Source organism: Anopheles ziemanni, chromosome 3, assembly GCF_943734765.1.
Source record: "Anopheles ziemanni chromosome 3, idAnoZiCoDA_A2_x.2, whole genome shotgun sequence".
Classification (NCBI taxonomy): Eukaryota; Metazoa; Arthropoda; class Insecta; order Diptera; family Culicidae; genus Anopheles; species Anopheles ziemanni.
Window position 1 is genome coordinate 43,503,060 of NC_080706.1, and position 18,800 is coordinate 43,521,859.

At 44.4% G+C, this 18,800-nt stretch overlaps 2 protein-coding genes across 2 annotated transcripts in view; both read left to right on the plus strand.

Moving 5' to 3' along the window:
• Positions 1-2,809: 2,809 nt before the first annotated feature.
• Positions 2,810-18,800, plus strand: part of LOC131286133 (flotillin-2) — a 190,045-nt gene continuing 174,054 nt past the window's right edge. The window contains exon 1 of the mRNA XM_058315023.1: positions 2,810-3,045. Coding sequence (XP_058171006.1) covers positions 2,997-3,045 — 49 coding nt within the window. The 5' untranslated portion in view covers positions 2,810-2,996. The remainder of the gene's footprint in view (positions 3,046-18,800) is intronic.
• Positions 12,960-13,853, plus strand: LOC131286134 (cyclin-dependent kinase 1-like). The gene has a single exon (XM_058315024.1). The coding sequence runs from the start codon at positions 12,960-12,962 to the stop codon at positions 13,851-13,853; it is 894 nt and encodes a 297-aa protein (XP_058171007.1).

Consider the following 18,800-nt stretch of genomic DNA (forward strand, 5'->3'; position numbering starts at 1 on the left):
GCCTGGAATTGCGCCAACACAAAATAGCCTCCGACAGGCATCGAGAATATGGTGATCTCCAAAATGTCGTGCAGCGCTTACCTTCGGGGTTCGCGGTTTTACAAGCAATTCTGTAAGGCACGGCCTTCTGTTGTTGTAATGCAAGTGTAGCAAATGCTTCCAGTTGCATTTAGGGGTTTTCCTCTCTACCGTGCAAGTGCGTTGTCCGAGGAGCACAATAGTTCTATTGTATGGCTTGCCAACACGAGTTCGACGACGGCAATCGGTCTGAACGATTATGCATCATACAACACAGCAAGCGGCAAGAAAGCACTGTTGAATAGGGAGGGTCAAAGCGCACACAAAAAAACCACACCGCCGGCGCGAAATCGGACTACGCTTAGTATTATACAGCCGGTGCCGTAGCGCTTTGCTGGCCAAGAGTAAGTAAAATTACCGAAAATGATGTCGCTTTTTGGAAGCCGACTTGTTCTGAAGCTGCCTAACCAGTACTGCATCCCTGTTTACACGTCTTGCTCCAGGTGTGGAAGTTTGCAAGAAAATGATTTGTGTGAAAAAGAGACAGACAAATCTTGAAAGATGCTTACGGTAAACTGCAAACTTCATATAACTTTGTAGTCTTTGAACCGATTTTCACAAATTAGCTCTTAAAATAAAGGATTTTTTAAGGCACACAGCGTTGGTTGAGGAAACATTTTCCCGTTGATTCTAATTTTGCAGAAAATAGTACTTGGTGACCAACAATTCGGCATTTATTTATTCCTATTGCACACACACAAACAAGCATATTACCGGTTCAAGAACCGGCTATTACCGGTTGAAGGTAGAATACCTAGGTGTATATATCAATTACATCAACTTTTGATGACATTTTGATTTCTTCATCTTGGCCTCTTGCTGCCTAATCAAAATAATTGGTATGAATCGACCTTTAAACATGTTGCCACCTTGGTACGAGAACGAAATACTCCAGGATTCAAAGTATCTTGGTCAGATCTGTTAACAAAAAGCAAATTCAAATAGATTCAAATAGATTGGGATCAATTCAGAACCGAATCAAATCGAGTCACAAACAAATCAAATCTGATACGAATCCCAAACCAATCAGATCTGATTCGAATCCAAGCCTAATCAAATTTTTAGAATCCATCAGATGGGATTCAAATCTTTGGAATCCGGCTAGGGATTGAATCTTCGAATCTTCCGAATCCTGATTCTGTCAACAAAAAGTTAGCAGCAAATGTTAAAAAACTGAGGTGCAGGTTTGTTCTTTACATCTGTTTAGTAAACGTGTTGTGGTTGGTTACTTACAAAAATCGTCACAAATCGTCAAATGAGATTGTACGAAAAGAAACTATACTGCGCTGTGTTCGAGGTGTAATCGAATGATACCGCGATGACCTCATCACCGATAGACGGGAAGATGTTCAGAACCGCGAGGTTTTCTTGCCGCCCAAGCCCCAAACTACATCACGAGGGTGTTTTGTTTTGCTCTCTCCGATAGCCGCCTAGCGTTTTCCGACTCTGCACTCCCTAGCAGACAAATTGATCAATTAAGCGGAGATCGCAGTTCACATTGGCTAATTTTGTATGGGCAGTGTGCAACATTTGGGAATTCCCTTTTGGCAGTTCTGTTCCATACTCGGCTTGTGCTGCTCCATACCGCTCCGTTCTAAGCGGCGCGTTATCGACCTCCCCATCGCGGTGACGCGGGCGTTTGCCTGTGTGCGAGAGCGTGCGACTGTAGGCAGTGTGTGAGTGTTTTCCCGCGTCCCCTACTATCGGGTACTGTACCCGCGGAAAAGCGCTCGGGCGTTCAGTGAAAAAGTGACAATCACGATAAACTGCGGAAAAACTGCGGCCCCGAAGCGGCGTTGGACTGCGTTAGTGCTTTTCTGACAGTCGACCGGGCACCAAATAGGCCAGTGTTCACCTGTGCTGCGAGGGCAAGGGCGAATAATGAAGTAAAAAGGTGTGAATGGTGAAAATAAATACAATGGACCACTGCATCTCCCGCGGGAGGAAGCAAAGGATAAGCGAAAGGAAAACCCAGAGCCTGCTGGGTTGCGGTAAATTCTCGCCAGACGGGAAGGACATCGAGCACCGCGCGAGTGAAATGACGAGAGTCTAAATTCGGAAAGCTAGGAAAAGCGTGGTGAATGTGTGCGCGTGTGCGTGTGTGCTGCAAGTGGAAAATCCACAGCAGTAATGTATTTTTGTTTGATTAATGTTTCGAGTATGCTTTGAGCATGGGACGAAAAGTTGGAGCGACAGAAAGGAAAATGTCTAGTAATGAAGTTGTATAGCGGATACTACTCGCAATACTCTTTTGCGTTAGGGCTGTGATGAAGCAGTTAAATTACGAAAATCTTTTCCCTAGCGAGCTCCCAATTTCCCTAACCCCAACATAGCCATGTGCCAAAAATAACCTTTGTTTTTTATTGCTCACCAAGTGAAAGTGAAACATTCGTCCGCCAACGCACACCGAACGGTTTTCCTTTCGTTTTCCCCGTATCCTGTGGCGTGCCCCCCGGAAGTGGACGACAGAGTCTTGTGAATCAGAATCAAACACACGATGGCGCTCTGCCAACTGTTTTCATAGATTTATGCTTATAATGAATGTGCGGAGGTTTCAATGGTGATTTGGTTTCGGGTTTTTCATAGCATGCTTGTTTATTAAGCTATATTTTGTAGGTGTTCCAATTGATTCCAGTGCGTGCGGTTCGACAGTCGCGGTTTTTGTGCAAAGAAAGCAAAGAAAATTATTGAAAAAATAGGTATCCTTGTGCGAAGTGCGAATAGAGTGGTGTAGCTGTGTTTGCGCGTAGCTGCATTTATCACGTGCGTTCTTAATGGTGTGCGTGTTGGTAGCCGACCTCTGAACCACCAGTAGTAGCGGTAGCTCCAGCATCCATCCCCATCCCATCGTTAGCTGCAAGCTTAAGCAAGCCGGAAAAGTTAGTCAACGGAAGCCCGACAAAGGACCAGTAGCAACCATGGGAAACATACACACCGTCGGACCGAATGAGGCCCTCATCGTATCAGGTACAGTGATCAGATGCTTGTTTTACCAATGTTTTCAATCACATGTCCCACCGTTATCAACGTGCCGATCAATTTTCCTTATCGACGCGTACGAATGCTTTCGGTTATATCAAGCATGTCGAGATTGTCGATGATTATGCAGAAGTTTTCATGTTGTTATCTTTTGTTACCCGCTACCTTATGCCTAAGATGTTGTAAGGCGGAATAATGCGTACATTTGCCTTCAAAACAGAGCTAAACCTCAATCGCTATTGAGAAGAAGTCAAGGGTAGATTTTTTAAACTCAAGAGGTTAATGCGGTTGGCGTTTGCCATAGAATTTTCCTCCTTCAGAGTGTAAAAAGTAAAACTGTTCCATCCATGAAAAGTCGACGCCTCAAGTGCCGGTTCGGTTGTGCTGGCCACCGTTTAGTTTTCCACAGATCCAATGGAGCGCAAGCTGGATCATCTTTCCGCGTTCCACTTTCCCGCACGGCACATCACAACACTTGAGAGGCTTTTCTCGCATCTATCTATCTGTAGTATGTGTGCGTTTATGTGTGTCTGTGTGTGTGTGTGGTTTTGTTTCCGCTTTTCCCTCGGTATCCTTTTCGACCTCCGACAAGCTCTTTCTGTGACGGAACGGCGACACCGGGAGGAGATTGTGGTGAAAAATCGATCCACCCGGTCCCATTTTTCCGCACCGTCTGAAGGGTGGGCGAGGTGACCTGGAGGGAGGATGGTGGAATGTGTGTAAAACGATACTTAACTACTATCCCCCACTCCCCTTTCATGCAAGAAGTGCTTAACGGATCGACCCCATGAAGCGACTGGTAGCGAAGAAATAGCGTCCACGTCCTTATAGTGTCATGGTCTTTGTGTAGTTCTTTTTTTTACTTTTAAAGTAGAGTCTGCCCACCGATGGAGCCTTTGGTTTTGGTGTGTCTTATGGTTAAAACTGTAGGGTTTCTTTTTTTATGAGAAGACATAACCGTACCGTACAACGAAAGTCCCTTTCACCCTACGCACGATTTTCCCAAGTGATAAGAACTTTCGGAAACCTAAGCCGAAGCTCGGAATGGGGGCCTGTCTCGGCACAAACTCGCTGGGCCACTCTGTTGTTAGGCAAGCAGTGTGTATGTGCTTGGCTGTTCGTTTTCCCCTGCGAGCTGCTGATATCTTATTTATTTCAACGATTGACAGCTACCTACAGGCTCGCCCAGAATGGTTGTTACCAACCATCGGACCGTCGGCGATTGAGGCCGCCAGGAAGGGAAGTTGAGCGAAAAAACAGGTCGCGAGCACATTTGCTAATTAAACGATGGAAATATGACGCCCGGGGAAGAACTCGCTTCGACACAGGTGATAAATATCTGATGGATCGCCCCGAAAGTTTCTTAGAGAATGGTTCCGTTCGGTTTTGCATTGTATTGGAAGGAGTTTGTCCAATTTTCCACTTCTATGTGCGTAGACCAAAGTTTCGCAGTCCAGACCGTTTTTCCTCCCTTGTACCATGCCTTTGTTGCGTTTTCTTGCCCTTCCTTGCTGCGCAGGAGAAGAAGCAAAAACAAACTTTAAGTAACCGGATGCGTTTGCGAAAGGTCTACCTCCTTCTCCTACCGTTCCCCGTTTCGGTGTTTGCGCAGTCGGGGGCAGACGGAAGTGGAGAAAACTCGTCCCCTGCGCCGCCGTCGTAAAACGCTACACGCCACACTAGTACTGGCGCCAGGATGTCCGAGTAACGGGGCGCGTCATCCTGACAACCCGCGGGGAGGGGGGACAGAGATGGGTTGGTCCGTTTGTGGCGCCTTCGGCGTCAGTAGCTTCGCCGGCCTATAATTTCATCACCAGTGAACGGGTTTTGTGCCGAATTTTGAAGGCCAACGGTGGTGGTGCATATTGGTGTAAAGGAATCACGCTGACGATACACGATGCCGGTTGCGGGGTTCGAATGTTAGGCTTCATTAGGCCATCTCACAGCTTTAACCATAATGTGTGTAATAAAAATACTTTACGGTCCACACGGAATGTGTTTTTTACATGGCTTTTTGTTTTAAAATCTTTTGATGAAAAATGGAGCTAAGATGCAGCGAAACATTAATCACCAAAACATAAAGCAGAATTAATAGCAACCAAAACATAAAGCAAACATAAGCAGAATTTTCTGGAAAATGTATAGGAAACCATTTTATATTGTGCGTGACGAATTTTTACAATTTTTTTTGTTTGAATTACAAATTATTTCTCGTTTTTGCGTACCAATCTTCAGATGATTTTGACAGCTCAGGTTATTGGGTCAGGAAAAAAATCAGAAAAATATCCTGAATTTATAAAAATCAAAACAATAATTTTCAATCTTACATTTTGCTAATCAAATTAAAAATACCTTATCGAAGTTTATTGATTCAACGCCGTGGTTTAACGATTCGTTGATGGATGGGTTTAATGGTAGCAAATCATGTTTAACAATCCTTTTTGTACGCTTATAGTACACTCAACTTGTTTAAATTCACCCTATACTTCATGATACCCTTAAAATTGATCCTTCCGACATATTCACAGGCTGAATAAAATCGTTTACAATGGCTCCGGCACAAAATAAAGTGACGGTGGCCACCAAATTACTCTCTTTATTCGATACCGAACCTTTCTTCTGAATATTATGATGCAAAAAAGCTGCGAAACAATTTGTTTGTAATAGCTCCAAAAATTTGTGCTAGATTTGAGGGTGCTCAAGAAAAAGTATGGAGTGCTAAAGACAAAGAATTGATTTTTTCATCCATTTTACAGAAAACAATCTCGTTAAGGCAAATAGTTTTTTCAGGAAGCTTGGCATTCGAGCCAGAGAGCAATTGCACATTGCAAGTTGCAAAACATATCCGGATGTGCGATCGTGTACATTAGGGTTGGTTAGTAATAATTTGTTTGATGTAAAATACATTTGAACATCAAGGACCATTTTGGGCGGGAACTTGTGTTTTTGCTGGCAAAAAACGATCAGTAATGTTTTCTGCTTTCAAGGACCCTGGGCTTCAGGACTGCATCGTTTAACCCTTTCACGACCAAGGGAAATATTTTTCCCATCTACAAAACTCGTTACTGTTTGTTCAACTATTATCAAAACGATACTTTTGAAACGAAACATCAAAGAAAACATTATGTCAAAGGACTCAAATGTCGTTCTGAACGAATAAACAAAAAAGAACTATCAAAATTAATTGCCCAAAAACAAAACCATTCGTGCGTTCAACCAACAACAAAAACTTAGTATTTGGCAAGTTGATGAATTTTTTATTTTTTTTATAGAAACGGCCAAGATCTTGTTTTTAGAATTTTTATCATGTAATTTGTAGTGGAAAGCAAATAAAAGAAATTCCGATATCTTAACTATACTGGTCATTTATTTCCTTTTATGGTTTATAGGGTAACATATTTCCCATGAAATTATAAAAAACCTACACATACTGCTAGGGTTTTCTGGTGATATTCTCTTATTTTTCACCCCAAATAGCCAAACTATTGTTTTGTATTGCCAATTTTAGGCTTGAATAGCTTACAGTCTTGAAAGGGTTAAATTGCCAGTGCCAGCACCTATTTTCCACAAATGCAGCAAGACTAAAGTAGTACAAAAAATCAATACTTGTGTTACTCGCCGGTTAGCCTCCAGGTCGGCGGTCGTATATGGTGTGGTATTTATGTCACAACAATAGTTATAAATTATTCCTTGCGTCATTGTCATTAGCAGCAGCAGTAGCAGTAACAACACAATCAATGACGCGTACGTCCTGGGACGGTTTGTGGAGTAGGTTTCGTTCCGACTTTTTAATCAACTCAGTGTTGATTGTATGTAACTATTATCAATCACTCGGAAAACTTATCCGACTTATTGACTAGCAATATGTCAAGCGAAATAGATGGCAAAGCAATACCTGCCCTGATTGTTGACTCTTGTTTTAGTCTCCGATGGTTGGCGACATCCCGGTTCTATCGAAGCATCGTTTCGCCGCCTCTTTTCCCATAGTGGAACGGTAAACTTATGATGGAAAACAAATGAACTCTAATCAAATGCGCGCGCCTTCAACGGTCGACACCATCACGTGCCGATCTCGTGTTCGATTTTCGATTTTTCCTTCCAACGCGAATCCGATCCGGCATCCATCGTAGTTGGCAAACCGTTGGCCATTGCTGTCGGGAGAAGTTTTTCTTGCCATTTCCACAACGCTGCCCCACCGCTTCGTGTGGCAGGAAAATTCGCCCATGATGAAGCGAAGCGTAGTCGTCATGTCATTGACGTCATCCGGTACCATTCGGGAGGCTAAAAATAGCACGCAACATCGACTTCCATATTGATGTCCACTAGATACTACTACGGTTCCCTCGTGTCCGCTTCGTTCCCGGCAGCTTCCGAGAGTACAAGCTTCCCTCCCCATGTTTATCAACAGCCCGTTCCGCCCTGTCCCGGTTGAGGTCAACATTAGGCTTGGCGGTGGTGTTTAACTTCGCTCCGTACTTCATCACCGCTGGTTGACAGGAGGCCCATCTGCTGCTGTCCACGGCAGACGCAGCATGCTCGTCGGCAATAGCTTTTCCAAGTCGGGGAGCGGCGGCAGGATGTACTTTATTTCCTGCTAGTATGGCGTACGAGCGCAGACCACCGTGGCGTATTGAAGCTAAACTGGGTCAGAGGAGAAAAAAACAGGAGACACCGTCTAAAACAAAATAGCAGAGGTTACAAAAGGACAATGATTATGATCCGCAGATACCGGCTGGAGGCAGCGATTCTTTGCTAAAAACATGTTTTTCAACACAAATGGTCTAATAATAGAAAGGGTTTGGACAACATCCCTCCAAAGCAGAGGGGATTTGTTTGGGATTTCTAAAAGAAAAAGATATCTCTCAGTTTCTGGGGTGGGTTGTAGTATTCAAAGCTATTATTAGCCCTGCGAGACATAATATTTAAATTTAATTTTGAATTTCATGCCAATTTTGAATTTCATGTTCAATGCCTTTAAGGACAGCTTTTTGTGTTACGGACTGAAGAGTTTAATTAGCCATTTATAGTGAAGTTGTTTTAGAGGGCAGTTTTATATTGTGCGTGACGATTTTTTGCAACAAATTCAAACAAACAAACAAACGTTTGAAATTGAGAATATATTTTTCCTAGCTTTTGAACACCAAAATGTGTTGTACAGGATAATTTCGAATTGATTTTGAATCGCATTATCAAATATTTCCCAAAATGAAACAGTTCTATTTAGCTATTCGTCGAAACTTTTGTTTTCGTAAAACCTCTAATCAAATCCAGTTGAATTCAACTTAAAATACATGTGAAAAAAGTTGGGCAAATAATTTGAATTTATGCCATGTCTTTGATTCTCCATTTTTTAAAAGAATCATTACAATACTATTGACGTTAAGGTTTAGTTGTTTATTAGTAATGTCGTAGATTGTCTGATACTGTCATTTGGAGATTGGCTCTCAAACAAAATGTCTCACTCTCGATTATAGTAGTTTTTTTTTCTTTATACACTTTTCGTTTTTCAATGTGCTCAACTTTTTAGAAAAAAATGCTATATTTTGTGATTGTTTTCCCTGTAATCGTTATTTTCATACCTGGTGCTACTTTTCTTTATCTCTTTTTTGATTTAGCTGCATCTTCCACGTTATCGTTTCCTTCTCATTTTATCCTAGTTTAATTGCCTTGGTTCTGTATGTTTTACTTCGTGAAAAATGTATTTTTATTACCGCAACGGAGCGCTCATCCTTCGACCAGGGGAGGTAGTTCTCGGGGAGTTCCTTCACCCAACATTCAGCAGCTGTAAAAAACCCATCATCCCCTCTTAGCGTCTCGGTTGGGAATCTTTTCATCCCTCAAGCAAAGTATCCGCCACGTGGCGAAACATTTTTTCGACGACCTCACATTCCTACCGCACCCCAATAGAAAGCAAGTGTATGGGCTGTGGGAGGTTCTTTTTTTGCATGTTTTGTCCTTGCATGGTGAAAATTATATCTTTTTTCGCGTAATACTCCCCGTGCACACAGGTGCAGGTATACTTCTCGCCAGTGTTACCCCTCACCCGAGGGACCTGAGTGTGAATATTCATATTTAAAGTATTGCATTCGAAGCGGTTCAGTTTATTCCCGGCCTCGTGGTTTATGCTACCGTCGAGTGTTGGACTGTTTAGCCCCGGCCAAGGGTACCGGGAGAATTTATACGTTTTATCGGAGCCATACAGCAAACCCATTTGGCTCGGAAGTGCTGCACAAATATCGAAACCCACATCCAGCAGGGAGTGAACGGAAAGCGAAAAGAAAGGTTTTCACTGTGTTGAATGAAAGATTTCGTCTGCACGGGGCTCTCGCGTAATGTTGTGCCGAGGGGGAAGCTTTTCTGGTATTTAGAATTAATTTAGGGTCTTGTTAGTGAAGGGTGGTGTTTTTTTTTCTTTCCATTTCGTCGACTAGAAAATATTTGCTCCGGAAAGCCGTCGAAGGGCAGGAATCATTGAACCCCTTTTGTTGCTTTTCGTGAGAGCAGCTCTCAGGCGAATGCAAATGGGATTGAATGTTGCGATCGAACACTGCGTTAGATGCGCTGGTTTACGCGGGATGTTGTCATCGGTGGTTTAAGGGTTGAATTATTGCAACATAAATGCAGTGACAACTGTCCTCCTCCGTAGCTTGTGTCTATTCGGTATTGGAATGAAAGATGCCAACCATTGTTGGCTCCGTTCCTTGTGGATTTTCAATGCAAAAACCGAACAGGAGAAAAAGGAAAAATAGTAGGAGAAAAAGGACATTAAAGGCATTTTACTGTGGCGTATCGAAAGACACGAAGGAACGTGTCCTAAATGATGATGGAAAAAGACCAAATATCCTCAATACGATGGAACGAACGCTTTCCATGGTTTAATGGCACGGAAAATAGCGTACGTGTGCAAGGGTCGATCGAAGAAAACATCCTTACACAGGGCTTCAACCTTTCCTTCCATTCTTTTCATAAACACCTTCCACCCCACCACGCGACGCTCCCTTGCTCCTTCGCTTTATCTCTCTCTGTCTTTCCCTCTCTGTCTTCGTCCTAGCAAGGTTAATTTAATGACCATGGTAACACGGAACCGTGGGCTTTGGAAAGAGGGTGGCCTGCATGGGAGTGGAGAAGGCAGGCGGCAGCGTTCATCATAATCTTTCATCACGGTGATTAGTGTAACGCAAGCCTCGCCTGCAGGACTACGTGGACGATTAGATTGGAAATGGTTCCCTCGCCCGTGCCCGTGCGTTCGTATTTGTGTGTGTTGGTGTGTGTTTGTTCTCCGTTCCCTTCGGGGGCTTTTCTTTCGCGAGTTTCCCGACATCGGTGCCGTCCAACCACACGACACAAAACACGTTGGTTGGTTCGTCCGCGGGAAGGGAAGGGACCGAAACGCAGGAAGAGCGCAGACTTGACTGCCTTCTGGGCACGGCACCATTCTTGTCCACGTCCCGGAAGCGAGCGGTAGCCCTGCGGGGCAGTGAAAAATGAACTAACATACAAAATGAACGCGGTTTGTAGTGTGTGTGTGTGTGTTTGAGGGTGCGTGTGTAGAGGGTTGGCTCCATTTAGCCGCAATCCGGTTGAGCCACGGGAAGATGACTGTCCATGGCGTGGTTGTCGGATGAAAGGGATTCCCGGTTTTCGTTGTATCATCCCGAAACGCGGCCGGCAGGACCGAAGACCAGGATCGGGGAAATTGGATGCATATGCAACGGCGTTGCCAAGAGGCAGTACATCCCTAACCCCTCGGGCTTAGGACCAGGAGAGTAGGGAGCGTCGACTGAAGTGAGTTTTTTTTCCGCCCTTCGCCTCCGGTTGTTGTCATCCTTCTCGTCGTCCTCCTCGCTTTTCTCTAGGTAGGGGAGAAGGCGGCGTTTTACGCCGAGCTTCCCTCATTTTCATCACCCATTTGAAGTCCGGATGAAAAACATCATCCGGAATGAAAACGGCCGGGCGTCTTTTCTGGTACGGAAAAGTGCAAGTGAAGTTCGGTCGCTGAGGAGATACGGCGAAGCTTGAGAGCGTTCTTTTTATGGACCGTATTGTTGGTTTTTTCTACCCTCCAGAGAAAAGCCTACGGATCTCCTGTCTGTTCCGACGAATGGTCCCCGGAGCCCGCTTGCCACGAGGCTAGGGCTTGAGAAGGACGTATACGCGACGTTGAATAATTGACGAATCTTTTACCAGTTTTATATTGTTTTTCATTACAGTGCATCCGCCATCCGTTGGGCTGGAAGACACACAGCGGTGTTTGTGCCTCACTTCGACATAAAGGCCGGCCAAGTTGGCATTCCAAAAGAATGAAGAGAAGCACACATAAAAAAGGGAAGCACATAAAGTGATACACTTGTTATTGTCACTTTGTAACTGACGCTGTTAACATTCCGGGACGTCCTTTACGGCTGGTGCAATTGTATTCCGGCCGGAAGGAAGCAGCGCCTTTGAGAAGCCACATGTGACGATGAAACAATTCGTTTTGAAGTGGTTTGCCAGGTGTGGGATTCTGGTGGCATATTTTTTTTTAATCCTTGTTTTGAAATATTGCCCGTCTCATCTGAGCAGCAACTCTTTTTTGCTTTTGAAGATGTTGAAATTATAAGTTTTTGTTCAATGGTCTTGGTTAAGTAAGTTCAAATGTTCAAATTTAGCTACGTTCTTGCAGCTAAAAAACCCTTCAAATGGGTTGCCTTTTCTCTTCCTTCCCCTTTTTCAATCATTAATTGACTGATTTAATCTAAACTAATTGGTTCAATTGCGACCAACTCAACAATCTCCCTATGTTTTAAGCTGTGTTTGCATTGCCCATGAGGCAGAATATGAGAATGTTGCTTTGTATTGCCAGATAGGTTTATCGATTTATGTTTTACAGTGTTATTTTCCTGGGACTATGCAAGTCTTCTCTAAAACAATGCGAATAGATATGGAGTTTTATGCAGAGTTCCATTGAACTCTACAAATGTCATATTTCAACCAGTCACAAACATTCCAAACATCTTCACGTTTACATGGACATTCATGAATCGCGCATTCAATGGTTCACATTCTTTCATTCAACGCAAAGAGTCATAAAGATTTATGAATCTAAATCTAAATTACTCAGTTCTGATGTATTTACAAAAAAATGGTAGCTTCAGACTATTGGAATTTGTTTAAACTTAGTTGTCTACAATCTAAAACACAAAACAAATCAGAAATACAAGGATAACGCGTATTCCATGCATTTACAGAGTTCATTTGCAATTCATTTAAAGTGCAAATTGAATGGAAACCGTCAGTCTGTATCGGCAAAGGCAGAATGACATACAGCAGGAATCGGCACACGTTTTCCAAAAAGGGCCAGATGATTAAAGAGAAACCGAAGGCACGGGCCGGATACTTTAAATGATGCTTTAATGTTTTCAAAGTAATACCCTTTGTAATGGAGAATGGAACTTTCTAAATAGCAAACTTACATAAAAAGTAGTAGAAGGTAAAGTATTTAAAATGTTATCGATAAACATATAACAGGAACACCTCTTTAAACAATTTTCATCTTCATTTTTGGGAAGAAAACAAACCTGACCTCGTGAACAAATCCGATAAAAAATGGGATGGACGTTTTGCATGAAGCACTTAAATATTCTTACAGGCCAGATAAAATCATTTGGCGGGCCGGATTTGGCCCTCGGCCGCTCTTTGCCGACCCCTGACATACAGCAACGTGTCATAAGTAGGCCGTGGAAAATTTTTCTTAGGGTTCCAAATCGTTTCCTTCCCGGTTAAAATTGGTCGATACAGTTGATATGTTGGTGAATTCTATATTGTCAAGTAGTCATAGCAGGCACTTGTGTTACTTTGAGGTGTGCTATACGTAAAACCTGTGCGGTGGAGTAAAGGAGTGATAATTCAAACCTTTTTGAATCATGGATAACTTTCAAATGATCAAAATGGTCGGTGAAGGCTCCTACGGAATAGTGTACAAGGGACGCAAGAACACCGGTCAGATTGTGGCAATCAAAAAGATCCGAGGTGCGATAGATGGCGAGGGCATACCATCGACCGCCCTTCGAGAGATATCCATCCTGAGGGAGTTGAAGCATCCGAACGTCGTTTCGCTTGAGGACGTGGTGATGGATGAGAGCCGGCTGTTCTTGATCTTCGAATTCCTCTCGATGGACCTGCGGACGTACATCGACAGCCTACCGCTCGGGAAGATGTGTGACCCGGCGCTGGTCAAGAACTACCTGTACCAAATCTCGTCCGCTATCCTATTCTGTCACCAGAGGCGCGTCCTGCATCGGGATCTGAAGCCGCGGAATCTGCTCGTCAACATGGCGGGTGTCATTAAGATAGCCGATTTCGGGCTCGCGCGTACACTCGTCGTTCCGGTGCGCAACTACACGCGCGAAATCGTCACTCTGTGGTACCGAGCGCCGGAAGTGTTGCTGGGTTCATATTTCTACTCATGTGCCGTCGACATCTGGTCGATCGGATGCATCTTCGCCGAGATGGTGACGCGAAATGTGCTGATCAAGGGTGGCTCGGAAATCGATCAGCTGTTCCGCATGTTTCGTGTCCTGGGCACCCCGACCGAGGAGATTTGGCCCGGTGTATCGTCGCTACCGAACTATAGGTCGAGTTTTCCATGCTGGACTAAGTACAATCTCCACATGCATGTGCCGAACCTAGACTCGGTGGGTTATGATCTGCTGCAGAAGTGTCTTGAATTTGATCCCACGCAGCGCATCTCCGCCAAGAAGATTCTCCAGCATGACTACTTCGATGGTTTCCAACATGGTAACCTTACTACCGACTAATGAGGAAATGGCAAGAGCAAAAATACTTTCGAAAAGAACCGCTAGTATACATATCTATTACTTAATTCTTCTGGTTTAACCTTTTTCTTACTTTCGTGAGCTTCTCCAACATACATGCAATATACAATTTAGTGTTATTCCTTTTTTCATGTTCATCGTCTTGTTTTTCCCACACCTTTCTATACAATGGTCCTTGTTGGTTTCTGAGTGTCCCCACTACCCTTAACCGATTGTGGCTCAACAACCAAACCGCTGCAAGAAAATTTAATGTAAGCTTAAGTTAACTTACGATTCCAATAATTTGTTTTGTAAAAGGCGAACTTAATCTTTTTTATAAATATTATATTATATAGAGTATTTTATTATGTGAGCTTATGTGTTTTTGCAAATATAGAGTACTAGCTTTGGGTTTGCGAAAAGAACTATAGTTTGAACTCTTTACTTGAGAGATATGTTTTAATTTAATGGTATTGTGACATATTTAAAAATATTTTATTCGACTTTTCCGTGTTATATAAACCTTGTTGTATAACTTTGGTGGATACACCTTGACACATGTGCACATGTTTGTTTTGTTTCTGTTAATAAAACTAAGTTTCAATTGTAATTTTTGATTATTTTAGCAAAAACTAGTGATCAGACAAATCTTCAACTACATTTGCAGTGCTTAAACTAAATGTGTGCAAAGTTTCAGATTCCACGGTTCAATATTGGTCGCGTTTTTAGTATACACAAAACTCCATACGTAAAAAAAGCTAATATATAAAATAGAGTATTTTATCATATGAGCAAATGTATGTTTGCATCAAGTCAAATAGAAATAGTTTGTTTTGAATTTTTCAGTCGAATCCGTAATGCATTTTAATATCCGAGCTATGCAGATACTATCGTTCTTGTTTCCTATTGCTACTTCCGAGCGGAACAATCCGAATGGATGTAATTCTTCGCGTGAAAACATCACGTGTTACTTTTTCTCCTAAGGGCATAATAAAGACACGATGTGCGTAGTTTATTTTGAATAGACACTTGAATCGATAATTGATGCAGTTGAAGAAGCACTCAGCGAAATTTTTGAATGACACTCACCGTACGCATTCACGCTGTAAAGGGGCGCTGTGGTGTAAATTCGTCTCAAGTACCGCGGTCTTTCTGAAACGTTCGTCTCCTCCTACTGGCAAATGGGAGCTTGTCTTTTTTTCGAGCGCGGTATATAAATGTTCATTTGGAGGACTTACTTGAACCACTTGTGACTCATATGACCCGAGGGGTGAGGTAAATATACTAATAAACATGCAAACATCTGCTTCACCTGAAATCCGATCCGGGAATGGAATTATCCCCTGCCTTTCCCATCGTATACGCGATTGGCTGCGATGAGAAAAAGATGATGCTAACGTATGTGGAAAAGACATCAGCAAAATACACACACACACACACATGGTAAAGTTTGCGAACTGAAAGCAAAGACAGTTTACGGTGCGAAATGGAATATCAACAGGCTATTGGAATGTAAATTTGTCGACAGCGAAATGATCGCATAGCGTTTCACTTTCGTTCGGGGGAAACAGGCTAGTCCGCTGTTAGAGTTGGCAAAGTAAATAAATAGTGGGTTTTATTGAAATAAAAAGGGGCAAAATAAAGTCTAGTGAATCACGGTTGCCGGCGTTGTTGCTCCTGTTGCCACTGGGCTTTGATGATGTCCGCCGCCCGCTCGCCGACCATGTAGTCGATGGCGGCCGACTGCGCGGAGATGGTGGTCGGTACGACGCTCACGTCCGCCACCCGCAGCCCCTGGAGGCCGTGCACGCGCAGGTCCGGGTCGACGACGGCCAGCGGGTCGCCGAGCGGACCCATCCGGCAGCTGCCCATCTGCTGGTAGGCCGTGCTGGAGAGCGTCCGGATCGCACAGCGCCAGTAGTCGTCATCCCGCAGGTCCCACTGCTCGCAGTTCGGCAGCGGAATGCCGAGGACGCGCGCATCGTACCGCCGCATGGCGGGCGACTTGGAGATGCGCACGGCCTCCTTGACGCCGGCGAGCAGCGTCTCGACGTCCCGCTCGTCCGCCAGGTAGCTTGGGTACACCTTGAGCGCACTGTACGGGTTGGCGTTGCGTAGCTTCAGGTGGCCCCGGGAGGCCGGATGCAGCAGGACGATGCTGGCCGTCCACTGGTCGTTCCGGAGGGCTTCCAGCGGCCGGTACACCTTGTTGTAGATGGCCGTCTTGATGCGTTTGCCCTTGCGCAGCCCGAGGCCGCCGTCCGAGACGAGCGAGCCGGTCGAGAAGACGATCGCCACGTCGGGCACGCCCGGTTCTGTGGTGGCGTTCTCGGTGCGCACGAAGCTGATGGCTTCGACGCCGCCCGGCACCGTCAGCGGACCCTCGCCCCGGAAGTAGTCGCCGAGCGAGCGCAGCTGGAACCGGCTGTCCGTCAGCAGCGCCTGGCCCGTCTCGTTCAGCACGAACGTGAGCCCGTTGAAGACGGGACTGTCGACGAAGGACTGGCCAACCGGCAGGTTGCTCACCGTGGGCAGGTGGAAGTTTTGCAGGTGCTCCTGGGGCCCGATGCCGGACAGGAGCAGCAGATGGGCCGTGTTGAGGTTGCCCGCCGTCACGATGACCTCGCGGCGCGCTCGCACCTCGTAGTTGCGGAAGTTCCGGGCGTACGAGACGCCGTACGCCGTCCGCGTGTCCGGATGGATGAGCAGCTTCAGCACCTGGCTGTACGGTTGGACGTGCAGGTTGGGTCGGTCCCTCCGCACCGGCTCCACGAACGCCCGGTACGCCGTCTGGCGCATCCCGTTGCGGCCCGTCGTCTGCACGAACGACACACCCAGCTGCGACTTGCCGTTGTAGTCCAGCTTGCGTTGGCCGGCCTCCCGGGCACCGGCCACGAACGTTCTCGCCAGGTTGGTGCGGAACGGGGGGAACTCGACGTGCAGCTCGCCGGTGGTGCCGTGGTAGGTGGAGTTTTCCAACCCGCGCAGGGCTGCCCGCTCCGAGCGCAGGAAGTACGGGAAGACGTCCGCATGGGCCCAGCCAGGATTGCCCATCTGCGCCCAACGGTCGTAGTCGGCCGGATTGCCCCGTCCGTACAGCATGTAGTCGATCAGCGTCGATCCTCCCAAACCTTTGCCGTGTGGTAGACTGCACCGTTGATCAATCATTCCTGCAAGTGGAGTTGAAGAAATGACGTGTTAAGATTTGTTACAAATGGCGACTCCCCAAGGAAATGCTAAGTAACAATGTACAACTGTTACTACTACTTTTGCTTGTTTGGTGCTCTATTTGCAAACTCAAAATAAAATTTGAAGCACCATATTTTTCGGTGTACAACGACTCCCTAGAAAAATTAGTGAATGTTAATAAAAAAAAGTATTTGTTTTTAATTTTCCAAGTTTTCCTAGGCATTACACCTTGCTTTTTCCAATATCATCTTCGTGCATACCCATGCACCGGACTGTTTCTGTATTTCTATCCAGTTGCACCACGATCAGCTTTTTTCTCTAGAGGTATTGCACGAAGTTTTTTCACTTGTTTCCTTCATTCTATAATCGTAGATCTGCTTGGAGGTGATCCAAAATGCTTATATTCAATTCGTATGCAATCACTTTTAATTTGAAACTGGATTTATACAAAATTTTCTTTGTTTGAGGCATCTTGGTTAAATTGCACGATTTTTGAAGAAGAATACCAGAAATCATTAAAAAATCAATCAGTTGTCAATAAATCTGTCAAACACAATGTTGTGTTGCGCAAACAACTCTCGAAATGTCCAAATATAAACAACCGTTAATCCATTAAGTTAGTATTGAAAAGTTACTATCTCTGTACAACGACCTCTTTAATCAAACTTTGGTCATTTTTTAACTAATAGGGGATTTTCGTTACACTCGGAAAAATATGGTATCGTCTATGGGAAGTCCCGGTATTTCTACCATTTACCACCGATCTATTATATACGGTCTTTCGGTCACAGTAACTCTCTTCGGAGAGAGGCATAGACGAACTGAGGATGTTTTGTCACTAAAAAAATGTTCTTGCATTGGTTGATGGCATTAGAATGATGTTGCGTTAAAAATTTGTTTGTTTTAACCGATCGCTTGTTTTGCCACTCAAAATTCTCTTAATCATATAAATAAGTTGATAAGCTTTCTTTAGGTTAAAACAAACAAAGTCCATATTTTTGTTTGTTTCTGAAAGAAAACAGTTGGTTGTGTTCCGTATTGTTTGCCTGAACTAAGGGCAAAGATTTTTCTCTTATTTTTGTTTTTTTTTCTAGTTTTTTCCTATTTAGTTCACACTTTTTACTTTTCTTAAACGTACACAAAATCAGTTATATTGGAATATTATGTGCACACTTATTCATGTGGAAAATTCAAACAAAATATTAAATCAGGATTTTTTTTGTTTTACTACTTTCAAAAAGCTAGATGTCAGCTGTACCACCAATCGAGATTGACTCGAGTAAACACAATCTTATAAACACTAACTGACTTGGTATGGTATTTATCTTTCAAAGTAGTTTTCCGGAGGATCCCTTTGGAGTAATTGCACATAAATTAACTACCTTTAACACTTACCGTAGCAGGAGGAGTTCTGTGCCTCAGCAATGTCGGCCCAGTTGTACTGCGAGTTCTGCAGGAAGGTAGTCAGGATTGGGATGTTTTGGAGTTCGTTTTCGCCGGGGCCCGCTTCCAGCAGCAGCACCGTCCATTCGGCGTTTTCCGAAAGCCGATTCGCCAGCACACAACCAGCCGCGCCAGCTCCAACGATCACGAAGTCATACTCCTGCACCTGCCTATAGCCATCTGCAGGGAGCGACACAGCGATTGGGGAGGAAAAAGGGGTGAAGCAAAATCTCTCATTAAACCTCTAATACACAGCAGGAGGAGGAGTCCTATTCCACTGCATGGTAAAGAAAAACGGTTGGGAGGAATTTCACTTCT